Below are 20,926 nucleotides of genomic sequence, written 5' to 3'. Positions count from 1 at the left end.
CATGGTTGGATTCAGGGTCTCTTTGCCTACATCATGCTGCTCTCAGATGAGGTAGCAAAATCCTGTTGCCATTTTTTTTTTAGCTTCCAGCTTACTGCTGAAAGCTGTCAGATATTGCTTTATGTTTCCCTGGTTTAGGTCTGTGGTTCTTTTGGTGGTTTTCTGTTCTGACCTTCACTTTTTTATTGACGTTTCTCGTACCAAACAATTTTGTATCTTTGCTGCCCTCTTGGCTTTGACCCTGCTAAATGTGAAGGCCAAGGCAACATCTGAGCTCTGGGAAACAGAGCGCTTACCCTGTTTGTGGGTAGCATGGTAGCATGTTTAAGCAACGCAGGCTGCTCACAGTAGCATGAGCAAAATAGGACCTGTCATCATAGTGTTGAAAAATGGCTCTTGGGACACTTTGTAAAAATGGCTGCATCACTGTTTTCACAACCAAGTTAATGTAATGCCGAGCTGATAGTGTCCTGGAATGCAGATTAGAGGGGCCTGGCAATTGTACATTATTTCACTCTAAACCATAATCCCAGTAGTAGAACTGTTGTGACCTCCATTCCATCATCCATTGCTATCATGCTTTGCACCACTATAGCAGTTGCAAGAAGTGATGTGAGGTCAATGGAACTCATGTAGCTGGACGTCTATCTCGTAGCTCAATGTTTACTCCAAACACTTTCTGATATTTTGTGTAGATACTGTTTGATGCCTAAAGGGCCTTTTACACATAGCGAGATCGCTAGCGATATCGCTAAAGCGTCACCGATTTTGTGACGCAACAGCGATATCGCTAGCGATCTCGCTTTGTGTGACACGTACCTGCGACCGCCCCCCCCCCTGGATATCGCTGATCGCGCTCGAATGTCCTGGGCTATTTCTTACTCGATGGCATCCCGCTGACGCCGACTAGCGATGCATGGACGCAGGTGGATGTGACAGGTAAGAGCGACTGACGGATCGCTTATCGCTGCTGTGTCGCTGGTGAAATCTGCCTGTTTGGCAGCTCACTAGCAACCATTTAGCGATGCACCAGCGATCCTGACCAGGTTGTATCGTTGTCGGGATAGCTGGGGCATCGCTAAATGTAACGGGACCCTTAGTCTTGGTATGGAACATCCTATTTCACTTGCAATACAGAATGAATCAATCGTGAAACTAGTTGTATAGCCATTTGGTCAAAAGTGTTCAAGGAGACATTTTTGAATATGACAAAGCAAGGTTGTTGCCCAAGAATGAAGACTAAAGTGGTCCAGCTACCGTACATTATGCTATGACAAAACAATGCCAGGTGTAGGACCAATGTGATGTTCCGTCCTGAAGTCCTCCCACATTTCCCGTGTTGGTCTCCATCCAATCTCTGGCTATCATTGCATCCAAGACAAAGGTTGGAGAGGTTGGTTGAAGAGGATAGCTCTCCACTGCTCCATTCCAACCTCCAGTGTCAAACTGGAGACCATGTGGGTAACCCTAAGAAAAGGCCTTCACAAGGGAATGACACATTGGTCCTACTTCTGAGATTATAATGAACCCTGGCCTGACCCCTCTATTCTTTGTTTCAGCTCAGCATTACATTGATTTGGTCATGGAACCAGTGGTATGGCCATTTGTGCAAATGCGTGACCTAAATATGCTTCCACAGTCTGCAGGGTCTCTGGACTGTTTCCCTTTGATCACATCTGTAACGGGAGTGGTGGAACCACTGTGACATGGTCCGAGGAGAGCCTTGAGGGGTGTAGCTAGGTGAAGAGCTGACTCTTCACTAGAGTTAGACTTGGCTTCAGATGGACACCAGTTGCTACACCAGGATAGACCTCAGTCGCACATTAGCTGACTCCCAAGGGACAGGAAGCTGGACCAGCCAAGATGGGAAAGCTAAGCTGGCACAGGCAGGCACGACAGGAATCCAGAAACGGCAAATGCTGGTGGGCTCGGCTGGTAGACAGGCAGGCACTGGCAGGTGCAGAACAGTGATGACTGGTATACAGGTGGGCGCAGGCAGGTACGGTTGGAATACAGGTGGGCACAGGCAGGTGCAGGCAAGTATGACTGGTATACAGACTGGCACTGGCAGGTGCAGGAAGGTATGGCTGATGTACAGGTGAGCACAACCAGGTGCTGGCAGGTACGTCTGGTATACAGTCTGGTATACTGGTGGGCACAGGCAAGTGCAGGCAGGTACAGCTGGTATATAGGTGGGCACAGGCCGATATGCTGGAAGGCACAAGCGGGAACAAGAAGAGCAAGTGGATTCAGGTAGGTACTAGCGGTTATGCGCAGACAGGGGACCTGAGAACTAGCAAGAGTGCAAACTAACTGACTAAACACGTAGCTCAGGCACCTCCCACCAAGTCGAGGTGCCTTAAAAAGTATCTCCCAGCCATCGGCTGGGGACACTTTAGGACGGCACCCTGCCCCTTTAAGATGGTGAGAGCGCACGCCCTAAGCACAGTGTCTGGGGATCTGCGAGCTGTGCAGACTCCAGGCAGCAACAGAAGGAGAAGTGAGTACAAGGCAGGAGCCACAGCGATGAGTAAGTCGCGCCCCTGCCGGGGGAGGGAGGAAGTGTGCAGGGATGGCAGTGGTAATGTGGCGCCCCTGAGGGTCCGGTTGCCACAGGGGTACTGCACCTCATCCAGAGGTATGGTATCCCACTCTCAGGTAAGGAGGGAGCACTACTCAGGACTCTAACACTTGCACCCAACACACACCAGTTCAGTCATGGCATCTGAGTGTACCCTTAGGGAGGATGGCCTCATCCAAGGATGGCTAGGAATGGGTGTTGGGGAGTGAGTCTGGAAGGTAGGAAAAAGTGGAGGAGCTTAGAAGATGAGAGTGAGTCAGCAGTGACAGTTAGTGGGAGGAGTTAGTGCTGAGGTAAAAAGATTGTTCTGGAAGTATTCAGTCAGTCAGAGGGGGGTGAGAGAAGGAGTGAGGGTTGACAGAGTCTGAGGAGAGTTGGTGAGAAGACGGAGAAGGACTGCAGTGGGAAGAGCTAGAGAGAGTTGTGAGGGGAGCCTGAAGGAAGCTCCTGGGAGAACAGAAGGGGTCCTTGGGGCACGGGAAGTGCGGAAGCCACCTGTGGGGCCCATATCCAAAAGTGGAGGGACTAGGTCGCAGCAGGGGAACCGACCCCTAAGACTAGTGGAGGACTACAAAACTCAAGCTAGCATGCCAGAGGCTGAGGTAACTGTACGTACCTCAGCCGCAACCACATCCATTCACCGAACAGGCAGCCATATAGGAGCAAGGGGACTCAGAGAACATCGCCCGATAAGGTCTGCGGCTGCTGGCTTGGGGACACTGTTTGTGAAGGTGCTGGGCAGAAGAAGTGGCAACCAGTACAGTGAGATGGCGAGGAGCGAAGTACAAAGAAGGGAGTCCTGGAAAGGTGTATCCCAATCTATCTGGGAGTTTGCTGGACCCCTCCCCTGAAGGACACGGCACAAAGCAGGCACTTGCGCATGAGAGAACTGTGAGTAAAATATTGGAAATTGCACCCTGCTGTGTCCTCTGTGTCATTCGTGTCTCACCTGCCCTGCACCGCACTCACAACAGCCACCATCTCTAATTATAACATCCTAACTGCCCTGAGACACAGCTCTACCCGTGGAGAGCTTAACCATTTTTGCTGCCCTAACACCATCCCAGAGGATCTGCATTGCAGCGTCGGCTACCCTTACCGAATACCACGGGTGGCATCATGACTAAATCCCCTACTAACTACCCTATCATCATCATTCTTTTATTCATTTTAATGGACGCCCAGGGCCACGGACCGGGTCATTGCTGCCGTGACATCCCCTTTAAAAACCGACCAGTCCCGTTAACCTAAGGCCCTGTGGGGTGCTCCACTTAGGCTATGTGCACACGTTCGGAATTCCCACGGAAATTTCCGCGGGAATTCCGGAATTCCATGCCACGGGAAATACGCGAGAAATCCACATTTTTAATTTCTGCGTATTTCCCGAGAAAAAATAGCGTTTTGCAAGCCTAAGGAGCTTGCAGAATTCTAGCAATTCTAGCGTTTTCCAAGCGATCTGTAGCATCGCTTGGAAAACTGATTGACAGGTTGGTCACACTCGTCAAACATAGTGTTTGACGAGTGTGACCAACTTTTTGCTATTGAGGCTGCCTATGCAGCAACAGTAGTAAAAAGATCTAATGTTAAAAATAATAAAAAAAAAATCGTGATATTCCCCATTTCCCGCGTTCCTCGCAGCGTCCCCGATCCTCGCAGCGTCCCCGATCCTCGCGATGCTCCCGGCAAGTTCCGTTCTCAGGGATGCTTTGCGACAATGGCCTTTGCTGACGTAGCGGTCTTGCGAGACCGCTACGCCATCAAAGGTCATTGTCGCAAGGCATCGCTGGGACTGGAAGATGCCAGAGCATCGCTGAGGCCTGGAAACGCTGCAAGTGACGCCGGACGGTGAGAATATCACAATTTTTTATTTTAATTCTTTTTTTTACACAGGGATATGGTACCCAGGGCCTGGAGGAGAATCTCCTCTCCTCCAGACCGTGGGTACCATCCGCAAATTTTTCGCTTACTTTGCACATGGTGGGCATAGCCACATGCGGAAAGTGGAACAATGCAATCCTATGTGTGTGGAATTCCCGCGATTCCACATAAATAATGAGCATGCTGCGTATTTTTCCACGATGCGATTGCGCCGCGGAGAAATCCGCAGGATTAGCACAGCATTGCGAAAACCCATAGGATTGCATCGGATGTTTTTTTTTGCGGCATTTTCACGAGTTAAAAAACGCCGCAAAAACGCAAAAAAAAAAACGCTATGTGTGAACGCAGCCTAATACATCTGGGATGTCATTGGTTGGAAGTTGCAAAGAGACATGCCAGCAGTTTGCCCTTAATGATTTACATGCCAAAGTGCATTCAGTGTGGTAGAAAATTCCTCAGACAACCATTAATAACCTCAATGACACCATGCCAAGGCAGTTAAGTGGATAAAATCCGGCATGTGTCTTTCATACTTGATACTTGATAATGAATACATTTTGTTTCCATTTTTTAATCATAATTCGATGACTTTTCGATCTTCAGTTTCAATGTTGAGGCGTGTTTTAGGCTGTTAGTAGATATGATGTTTGCATCCATAATGTGTATGTAGTTTTTCTTGCTGGATATATACAAAGGGTTGCTCCGAAACTTTATTTTAAATCCTAAATGCCTATCTATTTAATGTAAGCTTTAAATGTAATACTATAATGTATGATGATGGAGAACAAAGATCTTGATTCAATAAGTGAATATTTTAATTTGTTCCGGCAAGTAAAGGTCCAACGTTTCAACCAACAACAGTCTTTATCAAGGGCATATTGGCATAAATGAGATTAGAACAAACAAGCCAGCAGAATTATCAAAGGATATCATGTAATCACATATGCGTTGAGGTATGGGGAGTGGAGATTTGTATTGTAGAGAACCCAGGTATGAGGTAGATGTGGCTGTGTGTGGGTCTTGGACTCACTTGTACAAATGTTAGTCTATAGGGCCTGTGGAGAACCACACCTCACAGCTCCGCCTGACATCACTAATACATCAGGGGCCACACAGTACGGTCTCCCCACTTTCACCAACGTGACGTCCTGCACCCCCTCGGGGATACGTACGATCAGCTTCGCACAGTTTTACACAGACACTCTGTCCACACGGGCACAGGGAGTGAGAGAGGGTGGCCAACACGACCGCCAGAGTGGCACAAGACTCGATCACAACCCTGACAGGCTGAGAGTCCCTTTTCACTAGCACCAGTGAAACAGAGCCTTGCCAGCCGAGTAGGACTGCCACCAGTTCCTTGTTAGATATAAGCACAGTCCGTTAGTGGGATTATATCGGGACATAAACAAGCACGGTAGCATGTTTCGTTAAACCGAGAACACGGACATGTAGATTCATGGATCGTGATAAAAGTGCAACCCAAGGTTAAATTGGTTATTTATTCGCTTCAAGGGCACACTAGACAAAACACTATAAACACAACTAACACGAGGTCCGCAACCTCTCCTCATGCTAGTAGTACTACTGGAGCGGAAGGCTCAAACATAGCAACCTCCCATTCGTTCTGGATACGATGTGTAATTAGCTGAGGGGGTTTTGGTCCATCTCAATGGTGAATTGGCGCCAATACAAGTAAGGCTGCAGACACTGCAGGGCCCACACCACGACCTGGCATTTCTTCCCCATCGTGGAGTAGGCCACCTCCCTGAGCAGCAGCTTCTGACTCGATCACAAAACTGCTTCTGGCCCATAGAATTGACCTGGCTGAGCAATGCACCAAGGCCAAAGTCACTGGCGTCTGTCTGTTCTACAAACGGTCAAGTGAAGTCGTCTGCTTGTAGTACCAGGAAGCTGGAAGGGGTGGTCCAATCAACTGCTTAGGGCAGTATCTTCTTTGTGAGGTCCATCAGGGGCTTCACCAGGCTAATATAATGGGGAACAAAAATCCTATAGTACCTGACTCTGATCAGGAAGGACATCACCTGTTTCATGGCATCCATGTTCCAAGGCTCTGATTTCAGAGCCCGCCATCTACTTGGTGCCCCAGATAGTATACCTTGTTTAGGCCCAGCTGGCACTTTTCTCGCTTAAAGGGAATCTGTCACCCCCCAGGCGTTTTTAAGTAAAAGAGCCACCTTGTGCAGCACTAATGCTGCATTTTGTCAAGGTGGCTCTGTTACTTACAGTAGCTTCCGTTCCACCGCAGAAATAATCTTTTATAAAATTGTTCAAAAATACCTGAAATTTGACAGGGGGGCAGGTCTTTCCCCCTCTGACAGACGCCTGCATCCATCACTCATTTCGTATTTGGCGCCGCCTTCTCAGTTTTCTTTTGAAATGCGGCGCCTGCGCTGTACTATATCTTCTTGGGCATGCGCAGTTAGCGCTGCCCGGGCTCTCAGATCACATCCCGGCCTTCATAACGCGCGGCCACAGATCCCGCCCCGCAGTCGCTTATGATTTATTCACACTGCGGGGCTGGGAATCTTGGGCATGAGAGCCGCAGATAACTACTCCAACCAGATCCACAACCACCCACCTTCCTGAAAAGCTCTTCATAATGGGCAGAGTTACCAGTGAGGTTTTGGGGTGTGGCCACACCTTCTCCACCCCCTGACAGATGTAATGAAAGACAGTATGCAGCCATATCAACCCCCATCTTTGGCCAGTAGAAATGCAGGGCTAGCCTGGCTTTTGTCTTATTGACCCCTAGATGTGCGGCCATCAGAATCTCATATGCAATTTGCAACAACTCCACTCTGGACAGATAGGATACCACTAGTTCTTACATCACGCCTACAGACAGCCCTGTTGAAACGCCACCTGGTACAGCCATCCGCTCGAAGTCTGAGTCCGAGGGAGACTGTGCCTCATGCTCCTTGAGAGCTGTTGTTAGTTTCCAACACGGCCTGAAACCCCTGACTGGATGTGGCCAGAAAAGACGAAACCACCGCGTCTTCTGTCAGTTCTCCGGGACCGGTCTGGCCTCTTTCTGACTCAGCAGTCACTTGATCGGGAGGGGGGAGAGGAGCCGTCATACCCCTGAGGAACCCCTGAGACCCCAGGGCTCCCACTGCCTGTGACAGCGGCCACAACTGCTGCATCCATGGTTTGTGCCTGCTTCCCTTCCGCTTCTGACCAAGTCGCCAGTCCAGACTGTCAAACCCGGCCCTTTGACATCCCGGTTGTGGAGGAACCCTGCAACGGGGCCTTACCTGGGAGCCCTACCTCTCCTGGGACAGCCCTGTCCTCAATTGCATGATCCCCCTCAGCAGCTGTCCGCCCCCTTTTTTGTCCCCCCAGTGACAACCTCAGAGGACAAAAAGTTCAAGTATGCTTGCTGGCCACAACCTAAGTCATTGGTACAGCTTACTTGATTGATCTCATTCCCCCAAGGGTAGAGCGCCGAGGGACACATTACCTCATCCACTCCCACATCCCTATCAATAGGCATGTTAATTACATTGATGACATAAATTGCACAACAGGCTTTGGACATTACATTGTCATCTGGGGTATCAAACCTTGGGGCTTCAGTGGCCACATACTGGGACACTAGCCACCCCATGTCTCTACTGAGCAAAACACTTGCAGGAATATTTGATGATACCCCCACCTCCCACATTCCCTCTCTGGCGCCCCAGTCCAAAAACATCTTGGTGATGGGCAGCATTGGTTCGACTCATCCAATCTCGTAGACAGTGAGAGGTTTTCCCAGGCACCAAATCCTGTGGGACACCAGTTCAGGCTGACAAGAATCATCTCAGCACTTGTGTTCCGCAGTCCCATGGCCACAGCCTGGCCTAAAGTTGTCAAGGACCCTACTACCAACCCCAACTACACACAAAACAGTTGACTGTTTCTGGGACTGGGACAGGCCCTTCTAGCGGTGGGGACATATTTCCTTGAAGTGTCCCACCTGTTTGCAAAGGTAGCACAGTCGGAGTTCCTCCACCTATGTTGAGAGGAGAGCATGGGCAGGTGCCCCCTTGAGGGCATGGACAGCAGGAACCACATTTGTCTTACCCCATCTCCAGCCAGCAGGTTTCTTGGCTTTTGGAGTCCTGTTGTTGGAGTACTCATCAGCAAGTGTTGTTGCTGTGTCTTCCGGTCACAGAGATGCTGCTAGAGATCCTATGGGTAGTTCCACAAGAACTGCTCGGTTGCGATGAGCTCTTTCAGCTGCTGGACGTTGGTGAGCTCCAATCCCGTAGGCAATTGGTCAACTACTCTCAATAAGGCCTACATATAATTGGGCTGCATACTCTGAATCTTATTACCGCATGTCTCAGGTGTCAAGATGTACTACTGGACTAGAGCCTACTTGATATCCTCATAGTTTAGGCAGTTTAGGGTGATCTCACTAGGCAGGTGCCCAAAGATTTCCAATGCCTTACCGCTATGGCGAGAGAATTAAGAACTGGACCCACTGGTCCTCAAGCAAATGGTACTGATGACAAGTCTTTTCAAATGCTAGCAAGAAGGTGTCCAAGTCCCCTCCTTTGTCCAGCATGGGAAAGTCCTCCTCTGTTATCTTCGGAACCTAGATCTCAGGGGACTCACTACTGCCTGGGGTTGGGCTGCTGGAGTTGCAGCATTTGTATCTGATGCTCGCGCTCACACTGATGTTCTGCAATGATTATCTTGTAGGTGGCCTGGTCCCCAGTCTGGATACTGTCCAGTTTGCAGAAGGCCATCTGAGCCTGCCTGGCTGGGGGTACAGGCAGGTGGTGAGCAGCCCACTGCGGTGCTGACCGCCTCTGACTGGCTCCTTGGGGAGCCTTCACTGGGCTCCTCTTCATTTTGAACATCGCCTTCCACCTCCTCTCCCCTGTCCATATAATTATCCATCTCCTTAGAGCTGCCCCTGTTGCCACTGCCCATCCTTCAAACCTTTGGATACTGACACAGGGCTGCAGGGACTGACTTCGGATTGTCTAGTGCTGAGTTGATCTTAATACCCCAGCAGCAAAAAGCTACTGCTGTTAGTCTTTAGTGTCTGGGAGTATGGGTCCCACACACACTATTATCTTGATCCCACCGTGCTGCCACCAATATGTGAAGAACTGCACCTCACAGTCCCACCTGATGTCACTAAAATGCGGTACTGTTTCCCCACTTTCACCAATGTGACATTCCGCATCTCCTGAGGGATACATAAGGTCAACTTGGCATAGTTTTACACAGTCACCCTCTGTCCACACGGGCAAAGGGAGGCACAGGGAGTGAGAGGGGGGCCCACACGAACACCGGAGAGACTGAGGCTGAGAGACCCTTTTCACTAGCATCAGTGAAACAGAGCCTTGCCAGCTTGGTAGGACTGCCACTATTTCCTCATTAGACATAAGCCCGGTCCATTAACGGAATTATATCAGGCCACAAACCAGCCCCGGTAGCAAGTGACGTTAAACTGAGAACACAGACATGTGGATTTGTGGATCGAGATAAGTTTAAAGGGAATCTGTCACCCCATTTTTCGACTATCAGCTGCCGGCACCGCCATCAGGGGCTTATCTACAGCATTCTGTAATGCTGTAGAAAAGCCCCCGATGTAACCTGAAGGAGAAGAAAAACGAGTTAGGTCTGGGTCCGGTTCGGGTCCAGAGGGTGTTGTGGTCCGGTCTGGCACCTCCCATCTTCTAACGCTCACGTTCTCTTCTTTGCTTCCCATCGTAGTTCCTGCACAGGCGCACTGCTCTGCCCTTTTGAGGGCAGAGCAGAGTCCTGCAATGCGCAGGTGCCGGACCTCTCTGACCTTTCTCGGTGCATGCGTACTGCAGAACTCTGCTCTGCCCTCAACAGGGCAGAGCAGTTCGCCTGCGCAGGAGCCACGACTGGAAGCAAAGAAGAGGACGTCACTATTAGAAGATGGGAGATGCTGGACCGGACCGCGACACCCATCGGACCAAAACCAAACTGGGACCGCCCCTGGGTGAGTATAATCTAACTCATTTTTCTTCTCTTTCAGGTAAAATCGGGGGCTTATCTACAGCATTAGAGAATGCTGTTAGGTAAGCCCCTGATGGTGGTGTCAGCAGCTGATAGTCGAAAAATGGGGTGACAGATTCACTTTAAAATGGATATTTAATTGCCTTAAGGGCACACTAGACAAAACACCATATACACAATGGACATGTTCTGTCCTCACTAAATGAAGCAGAATTTATGTAGCTATACAGGCAGCTAAACTGCTATACCGGAGTCCAATAAGGAGACTGTAGGTTGAGTCTGTGCTTTTATTGAACTGGATGGTATTTGGATGTGCGGTGAAACTACGGTACAAGCACTCAGTCACTACAGGGTACATCAGGAATTCATATACTCTATCCATAATACATTATAAATCAACATCTGCACTAATAGCTAACCAGGGGAAGGACTAACTAACCAGGCTAAAAGGAGACAGGAATTAGATGAAGGAAGCATAAATACATACCAGCAATGCTATCACAAGGGGAGAAGAGGAATGAGATGCTTCCTGAATGCAGGCAGAAGGAAAATGAAGAACTGTAGGGAAATGGAGGCTGAACTAACCATAATGCTTTGCAAAACCTACCAGAATGCACTGCAACAGAGAGAAAAAATACAAGCATCAAAGTGAAAGTAAAATAACACAATAACACTTCGGTTATGACTCTGGTCACTAGAGGTAGCCAAAAACACTGAAAATATTAACAAGCAGATAATCGAGGATTATAAATCAGATGTTGGAGACAGAACAGGATATACATATACTATGGTTAGATATGCAAATACAGGTGGTAGTACAATAAGCATAAGCAGTTGATACAAAAGTCAGTTATCAGTTGGATGTTAGGCTTTGGTGCTGGCAGCCACATGAGGAATGTGTTTCCAGTTTCTTCCAACACTATACACGGCATGACCTCCCTTAGAAGAGAACAAGGGCCACAGCCTCACACAAGCAATTCTTCCCTTGGTGGATCCCTCCCTTTCCCGCTCCCGGAATAGTCCTAGTCACCCACCCTTTGGGTCTGGTAGCTGAAACTCCAAAACCTATGATGGATCATAACTTCTCAACTGAAGGTTCTAGGGATGCTGTTTTGGCGCCATTTGATCCGACTGGGCCCCCATTACACTTGGAGATCAAACATGTCTTCGCCACATAATTTCCACTAGTTGTTCTACGTATCTTCCCACCCCATGGTGCTAGAACAGGTCGAGACCCCGTTCATTCTGCCCATTCCCGAGATCTCGAAAATGTAACTGGAAAACTGCTATAACGTACAATAGCTCCTTATGGAATGATGGCTCCTATACGTCTGATCTTTGAAGCAGTTAAGCAGGTTGGGCTCCCAGCATGGGATTTGTCTTGCCAGAAAGGCCTTGGTACCAGCTAGGCTGCAAGGCGGTGTGAACTTTTCCACTTGGAGCTTTTGAAGATGGACCACTAGCTGAGCCAGGTGTCCTTTCTCAGCTTCACACTTTGAAGAAGGTCTATAATCTTGGACCGGATATGATAGTCGACCGGCATGAAATTATATCCCCCATATTCTTCACAGGGTTGTACACGTCTGATTTTTTTCCCTGGACAGAGTCTGTCTCGGGGAAAAAAAATTGCAGCATGCCTGAGTTTGACCTGATACTCATATAGCACTTGGCCATTCAAGTCAGTCAGTCCATGGAAACCATTGAACTTTACTCAGATGACATCTGAGTACTGTCTGATTTCCATGGACTGATAGAATGGAGGTGATGAAGAAATGTTTTTCTCCATGTTATCCTCATCCTAGAGCAGTGGTCCCCATCCTTTCTTAGCTTAAGAGCCACAGTAAGGTCTGAGAGAGGGTCGCGAGCCACATCTAGCTCTGAGAGAGGGTCGTGAGCCATGTTCAGCTTTGAGAGATGGTTATGAGCCACATCTGGCTCCCACAGTCCCTCACATTAGTGGGAACCAAAGCCTCTTATGGGTATGATGACAGCCAAAGCTTTTTCACAGAAGAAGTATACCAAGATCCAAGGGTTGCCACAATCCCCCCTTCAGTATTCTCCCACCACATTGTCATATCCAGCTTCAAGCTCCTTCTCTGACCATTAGTATCATCCTGTCTCTAGCACACCATCCTTAAATTATCTCAAAACCCCTAAGACCAGTATACATGCATACAGATCTGCTCTTCTGTGCCGGACTACTCACAAAATTCACCATTTTCAGATGGGCTCTTCATAGCTCTTTGTTAGACCTGGAGCTAATGCACTAAGCTGGCAGACAGCCACAATTCATGGGACCGCAAGCCACGTTGCTCATGAGCTACAGGTTGGGGATCCCTGTCCTAGAGAATCAAGTCACACTCTGATCAGAGTGTGATTTGCATAATCTACCCGATTCTCTCAGATTAGATCATCTACGGCTGTTTGCCCTGGGCGTAATACCTATAAATCGGTTGCAATTTACTCCACTAATGCTGGATCACCGAGTGAAAAACTAAATTCCTTAATTCTGGCTTTGAATAATCAAACAGTCTGATAGTCTGGCAATTGTCTTCAGCATTGAACTAATAAGAATATTTGGGGATTTTGTCTGGCCTAATATTTGATAATCCATAATACAGCGGGTGCAAAATTCTGTCTTTTTTTTCTTGTTCTGCTGAATATGGGTGGCTTTATTACTTTTTGCTGTTTGTGTTAGTGTAAGGGGATGGACCGAATCGCAGGTATCTGCATGCCGGGTCCGGAACCGAAGAGGTTGCATCCTCTGTTCCCGGGGGACAGCCTTGAGGAGGAGGACCTTCCCCTGCGGCCTGAGGGAAGCCCGGGGTGAAGACACCTTCCTGTTGATCGAGGGAGGTGGGAGGAGACTGAGAAAAAGGGCGCGCAGCAGCCAGAAGAGGGCAAAGCGCGCAAAACAGGGGAGTTTGGCGCCAGAGCAGTGTGCAGGAGCGCGATGAGCGACGTGCTCGGCTGCCCCTTCCTCCACTGTGTACCGGCATTGCGGCAGGGTCCGACAGTTTAGAGCGGGACCGCTGCCAGAAGCCGGGTGCAGAACAGTGCAGAGCCGCTGCAGGACAGAGCAGAATCGGTCGTGCTGCAGCCGGAAAGAGAAGTGCTTTGTCCGGGAGGTACCAGTGCCCCGTAGACCAGTGACCGTCATTTCCTACCGCCAGCAGCCGAGGACAGAGAGCGAGAGGGACAAACAGTGGGTGCCGGTGAACGAGATGCAGAGCATTCCGTGTCCGTGAGTACTACACACGTGCCCCATACAAGTGACCGAATACAGGACAGACCCTTGTACCCTGACCGTGCCGTTAAACAACTTCTGAGCCACGTGGGGCCCGCATCAGATCGTGACCCCTTTTACCGTCAGACACTTTGGGTTCGCTTGACTGACACTGTGAGGAGAGTTGTGCAGGAGTCTCGTCCAGCTTAGACAGTAGTCGTGGCCCTTACTGTTGCTTGGTCACTACAGTATATGGACTAGGGGCAGTGGAAGGTACCGTAGACCGACCACTGTCACCAGAAGACGGGGTATTGTTGTCTGCTTGACCCCATTAATGAGAATACTGCGTCGGCCGTTGCTGACACCATTGAGTTCGCAGCAGGAGCTGTAGTATTAGGACTTCCTTATATACGCTTGCTAATATTTGAACCATTGTATTGTACTGTACCTTTAATACTGTTTAACTCTTCACCTCCCTGCGTGGAGTATTTCCCCTGTAAATAAACCTGTTAACCCTTGCTCTGCTGCCTGCGTACCGTCACTGTATACCACGTTCCTGCTTGTTATCCTTTACATTGGCTCTGAGCAGTTTTCCAGTCTATTGTTGCTATGTCTTTTTCTCTTGTTCACTGCAAATATCTCTTACTACCAAGTACATGACGTAGCCGTGAAATGACGTGGATGCTTTCCGTACACATTCCTGCTCATGTACAACGTGTGCCCATGTGATCATTGTGCTGAATTACTGGCTGGCACTGACACACATGATAATGACAGGCAGCAGTGGCCCACACTCACACACACACAGGGAGGCGGATGTGACTGGCAAGCATGATCATGTAAAGTCAGCCTGATCTCCCCCCATCTGATATGGCTGGCAGAGGGTGGGCAGCTCATGTGCCTCACTGGTGCCACCCACTGGGAGGGATCTCCTTCAGCTTAAGTATTAGCTACAGTAGCAGAATCAAGCATAGGGACAAGCTGTGCACTGACTCTGTCCTCATTACAGAGCTGTAGGATCTATGCAGGATCCACAGAGGCAGCTGGAACATCTGGGTAAAGGCTTCTCCTCTCAATGAACAGACATTGATCAAGGGAAGTGCTAGAAAAACTGTGGTGCCAGGGCGATCATCACCCTATTGATGGTATAGCATCAGCCTGTTTCGTCACGACACCTAAGATCAACAAGAAGAAGAAAGTCTTCTATGATCTCAGAGCACAGAGAAAAACTGACATCTCAAGGGTCCGAACCGCGAAGCTGATACGTCACATACCTGACCCAATATCGAAAAAGTTATCCAGCTATGGCATCACTGAAGATATGGGATCACCTTCAGGCTGGAAGCTCAGAGGTGGACTGGTGTGAAGACAATTACAAAATTGTCCCCACTATTGCCGAATTTTACAATACGGTTAGTATTAGACTTTGCGTCATTGTTTTTGTGTCTTGATACATATCATATAGCATTCATAGGGTCTGTGCACACACTGCGGATTGTGCTGCGGATCCGCCGCAGATTCTCCTGCGTTGTACGGTACCATTCTATCCCATGTAAAATAAAAAACGCTGCGGAAAAATCCGCAGCACATACACTGCGGGTTCATTTCCGCAACATGTCAATTCTTTGTGCAGATTCCGCAGCATTTTACACCTCTTCCATTATAGGAATCCGCAGGTGAAATTTGCACTAAATCTGCAGAAAATCAGCAGCAAATCTGCACTAAATCCGCAGGTAAAACGCAGGTCATTTTACCTGCAGATTTAGCAAAATCCGCGCGGAAAAATCCGCAATGGAATCCGCAACGTGTGCACGCAGCCTAAAAGATTCCAAATGCAAGAAGATATTTAATTTCTCTTTCAGACAACTGTATTTTTCATCTGAGTGTGATCCAACAAAACATCGGATCTCACTCAGACCAAGGTTATGCTATGGGGCCAAGCACGTCTGATTTTCTCCTCCGACAGTCTGTCCAAGGAATAAAATCACAGCATGTTCAGTTTGTATCCAATTTTCGGATCACACTCAGTCATGCAAACCAGTGAATACATGTAAATCATTGGACTGCACTCGAATGACATCTGAGCGCAATCCGATTTCCATGGACTGACAAAATGGAGAATTTTTTTTCTCCATCTTCTCTTTATCCGAGAAAATCAGATCACACTATGATCACACTCTGATCAAACACTGATCAGGGTTTGGTCAAAGTGTGATTTGTATAATCCTGCTGATTCTCTCAGATGAGAGTAAATGTTGTCATGTGACCCTAGCCTAATAATGATAAAGTTAAAGTTGAGGTAAGATAGGACCCAACCTAGATATATATTAACCACACCTATCTGTTGTTATCTTTGTGCCACAATTCAATATTTATCTATGGTCATCTTTATTATTCCAGAGTTGGGATTCAGGACCCATATCTTAAAGTATTGTCCAGGTTCTTGATTTTTTTAAATTTAAAACTTAGAATGGTACAAAATATCAAAATGAGTCAGACTTATGTTATTCTTCCCTTGCCACTAGCGAATAGCTTCTGATAAGCTTATCCGAATAGCTATGGCACTCACCAAAGAGCTGCATCGGGTACACGGATACCTGGAGCGCTCCCAATAATCAGTTGTTCGGCGCCGCAGCTGCATGTGTCACATGCATGGAAAGCCCAGCAAACAGGCTCTCTCCATACATGTGTTGTGACAGTCAGCTGATCATCGCGAGCGCTCCAGGTATCCGGGTTCCTGATCCAGCTATTCAGAGTTATCCAAAGCTATCCGCTCATCCCTACTTGCCACCACTGACATTGATCTCAGTATCGTAGTCTACAGTGGTGACATTTCAGCATGGCCATATGACGGTGACCTCAGCAGTGACCCGTTGTGTCCACTGTAGCGAGTGCTTACATGCCCTTACATGGCTGCATTCATAAGGCATCTCAGAAGCTGCGGAAGGTAATCGGTAAAATTAAAAAATTACAAGTGGTGGAGCAACCTTTTTGGTGTCCCCTAACTTGCCATAGAGTATGATTCCTTCTGCAGTGCTTACATAGTTGACAACATTTGGGACACATTGTTATTGGCTACCATATCATATCAGAGCAGCATAAAGCAGTGGATCTGACAGTCTCAGACCTTGTCACATGTTAGTTGGTTTCTTCACACAATAGTCTATTTCCAGTGTGCTTAAAGCCATTCATTATGCCTAATTTTACCCATCAGCAGATTCTGTTTACGTGTGTACCATAGATTGTAATAATGTACCACCAGTGCTTAGTGCTTATGGTGACATGTCTGCTTTTGAAGAGATTGTCCCCTTTTCACTAATTTTATCCAACAGGGTTAGTGACATTTAAAATAACAAACTGGGCTCCTCTTAAGCCCCCGTCACACATAGTGATCTCGCCAGCGATATCGCTGTGTGTGACACTTATCAGTGACCGGCCCGCCTGCCAGGTATCGCTGATCGTCCTGGAATGGCCAGGACATTTTTTTTTATCGCTGGTCTCCCGCTGGACAGCACGCGTCGCTGCGTGTGACAGGCGGGAGACCAGCGATCAGCGAGCAGGAGCTGGTAACTAAGGTAAACGTCGGGCCTCTAAGCTGCGCGCAGCGCTTAGAAACCCAATGTGTACCTTAGTTACCAGCTTCACCAGCGATCAGCACCAGCAACAGGACGGTAACAAGCGACGCACGTCGCTTAGTTACCCACTTTGTACCTTAGTTACCAGCGCGCTGGTGCAGGGAGCTGGTAACCAAGGTACACATTGGGTTTCTAAGCAGCACTTAGAAACCCGATGTGTACCTTGGTTACCAGCTCCCTGCACCAGCAAGCTGGTAACTAAGGTACACATCGGGTTTCTAAGCGCTGCGCGCAGCTTAGAAACCCGACTTTTACCTTAGTTACCAGCTCCTGCTCGCTGATCGCTGGTCTCCCGCCTGCCACACGCAGCGATGCGTGCTGGCCAGCGGGAGACCAGCGATCAAAAAAATGTCCTGGCCATTCCAGGACGATCAGCGATACCCGGCAGGGGGGCCGGTCGCAGGTCAATGTCACACAGTGATCTGGCTGGTGAGATTGCTGTTGCCTCAAAAAACTTGTGACTCAGCAGCAATCTCACTAGCGAGATCGCTATGTGTGACGGGGGCTTAAGTGCCGCGCGCTGCTTAGAAACCCGATGTGTACCTTGGTTACCAGCTCCCTGCACCAGCGCTTCTGGTAACCAAGGTACACAGTGGGTAACTAAGCGACGTGCGTCGCTTGTTACCCTCCTGTCGCTGGTGCTGATCGCTGGTGAAGCTGCCTGTTTGGCAGCTCACCAGCGATCATGTAGTGACACACCAGTGATCCTGACAAGATCATATCGTTGTCGGGATCACTGGTGCGTCGCTTTGTGTGACGGGGCCCTTACCCTCCCCAGGTTATCTCTCTGTTTCTACCACTACTCCTGTCTTTCTAGATCGGTTGCAGAGAAATGGTCATGTAGACCGTGCTCCAGCCAATCAATGAGCTAAGTGGCTTTTGGTGGAGCCACTGAATGAAGTGATATGCTGCGGTGCCATTGAAGTGATATCACTTATGCAGTTAATCACCAACCACCGGCGCAACTGCAGAGACAAAAGGCTGGACCTGGGTATAAATCATTGATCTTCTGGACTAAAAAAAAGTTAAAAGAGGACAATGCCTTTAAGGTCACTTTTACTGTCAGGGCAAGCTCTCAATAGTTTGTGTTTGGGAGCTTGCGTCAAAGATATTTCTGTTCCTTGTTTGCGCCCTCCTCACAATAACCTGTTTGTTTCTTGTTTGAGCCCTCTTCACCATAACCTGTTTGTGTCTTGTTTGCGCCTTCCTCACGATAACCTGTTTGTGTCTTGTTTGGGCCCTCCTCACAATAACCTGTTTGTTTCTTCTTTTGGGCCCTCCTCACCATAACCTGTTTTTGTTTTTTTTTTTCCTTTTGGCCCTCCTCACCATAACCTGTTTTTTTTCCCTTGGGCCCTTCCTCACCATAAAATGTTGTTTTTCTTTGGGCCCTCCGAGTCCTCACCATAACCTGTTTTGATTTTTCCTGAAAAGTTTAAGCAGTGAAGCAATAGAAACATGAATGAACTATTAAAAACACAAGCAATAGTAAGGGTATTAGAGCAAGACCACCTCAAGGCTTACTCACATGTAGTTTATTCACCAGACAAATCTTGCACATAATAACGAACCTTGTGCCTCTGTGAACATGGAACCCTGCTCCTATTGCACACACTCTCTTGAGCTCTGGACCGTTTTGTGAGTAGTATGCCCACAGTGGGCTAAAGTTGTTAGTGCCTCCACTTGTTGGGCATTTAGACCAGAACAAACGTACACTAAGTTTTTTCTTAATTTTCTATCAAAAGACTAGTGGTTCTGATAATATACACTTTTCTACCCAATCAGAGATGGTGGTATCAGGCAGTTCCTGCTCCTTCAAATTTGGCAACTTACATGATCAGCTTAGCGAAATGCACACATACCTCCCAACCTTTGAAGAAGGGAAAGAGGGACAAAGGCTGCGGCGCACGCATCGTACCGCTGCAAACTGCAGGCCATGCCCCAACCACACCCATTTTGCAACTAGTCACACCCATATCTACGCCCAGCCGCACCCATTTAGCACTGCTGATCACACTGACTGGTACTGAGGGCACAGTGGTTGGCATTATGGACACAGTGGCTAGTACTGTGGGCACACTGACTGGTACTAAGGAAAAGAAAGAAAGAAAACAGAGAGAGAGAAAAAAGAAAACGGAGAGTGAGAGAGAAAGAAAGAATGAACAGAGAGAGAAAGAACAGAGAGAAGAAAGAACAGAGAGAAAAAGAAAGAGGGGAAAGAAAGAACAGAGAGAGATAAAGAAAGAGGGGAAAGGAAGAACAGAGAGAGAAATAAAGCAGAAAGAAAGAACAGAGAAAAATAAAGAGGGGAAATAAAGAAAGAACAGAGAAAAAGAAAGAAAGACAGAACACAGAGAGAAAGAAAGGGAACAGAAAAAAGAACAGAGAGAGAGAAAGAAAGAGGGGCAAGAAAGAACAGAGAGAGAACAGATAGAAAGAACAGGAAGAGAAAGGAAGAACAGAGAGAAAGAAAGAGGGGAAAGAAAGAACAGAGAGCAAAAGAAAGAACATAGAGAGAGAAAAAAAGGGATAGAAAGAGCAGAGAGAAAGAAAGAGGGGAAAGAAAAAAAGAAAGAACAGAGAGAGAGAAAGAAAGAGGGGAAAGAAAGAACAGAGAGAGAAAAAGAGGGGACGAAAAAAAGAACAGAGGGAGAGCGAAAGAAAGAGGGGAAAGAAAGAAAGAACAGAGAAAGAAAGAGAGGGAAAGAAAAAACAGAGAGAGAGAGAGAAAAAGAAAGTGAGGGAAAGAAAGAACAGAGAGAGAGAATGAAAGGGGAAAGAAAGAACAGAGAGAAAGAAAGGGGAAAGAACAGAGAGAGGACAGATAGAAAGAACAGAGAGAGAGAAAGGGAAAGGAAGAGCAGAAAGCGAAATAAAGAACAGAGAGAGAAAGAAAGGGGAACAAAAGAACAAAGAAAGAAAGAAAGAGGGGAAAGAAAAAAAGAAAGAACAGAGAGAGAAAGAAAGAGGGGACAGAAAAAAAACAGAGGGAGAGTGAAAGAAAGGGGAAAGAAAGAACAGAGAGAGAAAGAGGGGAAAGAAAGAATAGAGAGAGAGAAAGATAGAAAGAGGGGAAAGAAAGAAAACAAAGCGTTAGAGAGAAAGAAAGAGGGGAGAGAAAGAAAGAGAAAAAAAGAAAGAACCAAGAGAAAGAAAGAAAGAGGGGAGAGAACAGAGAGACAGAGAAAGAACAGAGGGCGAGAGAAAGAAGTAAAGAAAGAACAGAGGGAAAGAAAGAAAGAGAGGAAAGAAAAAGAAAGAAGGGAAAGAACAGAGATATATAGAAAAAAAGAAAGATTAGAGAGAGAAAGAAAGAACAGAGAGAGAAAGAAAAAGAGAGGGAAAGACAGAATAGAGAATGAGAAAGAAATAGAGAGAAAGAAAGAACAGAAAGAAAGAAACAGAGAGAAAGAAAGAAATAAAGAAAGATTCTATAAAGATACTATAGCAGCCCAGCTCCCATTGTAATGCCCACCTGAGCCTCCCAGTGCAGGACGTATCATGATCCCCTCGCATGGCCAGCATCCCCGATTCCAAGGCGATCCAGCTGTCCGCCCTGTCGAAGAAGGACATGGTGATGTATCTGAAGCATTCCTG

The 20,926-nt window shown here is 47.7% G+C and overlaps 1 protein-coding gene across 1 annotated transcript in view; it reads left to right on the top strand.

Moving 5' to 3' along the window:
• The first annotated feature begins 14,516 nt into the window (after nucleotides 1-14,516).
• Nucleotides 14,517-20,926, top strand: part of ACER2 (alkaline ceramidase 2) — a 32,937-nt gene continuing 26,527 nt past the window's right edge. Inside the window, exon 1 of the mRNA XM_073542711.1 lies at nucleotides 14,517-15,106. Coding sequence (XP_073398812.1) covers nucleotides 14,999-15,106 — 108 coding nt within the window. The 5' untranslated portion in view covers nucleotides 14,517-14,998. The remainder of the gene's footprint in view (nucleotides 15,107-20,926) is intronic.

The sequence above is a fragment of the Dendrobates tinctorius genome, unplaced genomic scaffold (assembly GCF_039654945.1).
Source record: "Dendrobates tinctorius isolate UK_male_01 unplaced genomic scaffold, ASM3965494v1 ptg000128l, whole genome shotgun sequence".
Classification (NCBI taxonomy): Eukaryota; Metazoa; Chordata; class Amphibia; order Anura; family Dendrobatidae; genus Dendrobates; species Dendrobates tinctorius.
The sequence above is the reverse complement of the archived record's forward strand: the minus strand, read 5'-3'. Positions and strand labels throughout refer to the sequence as shown.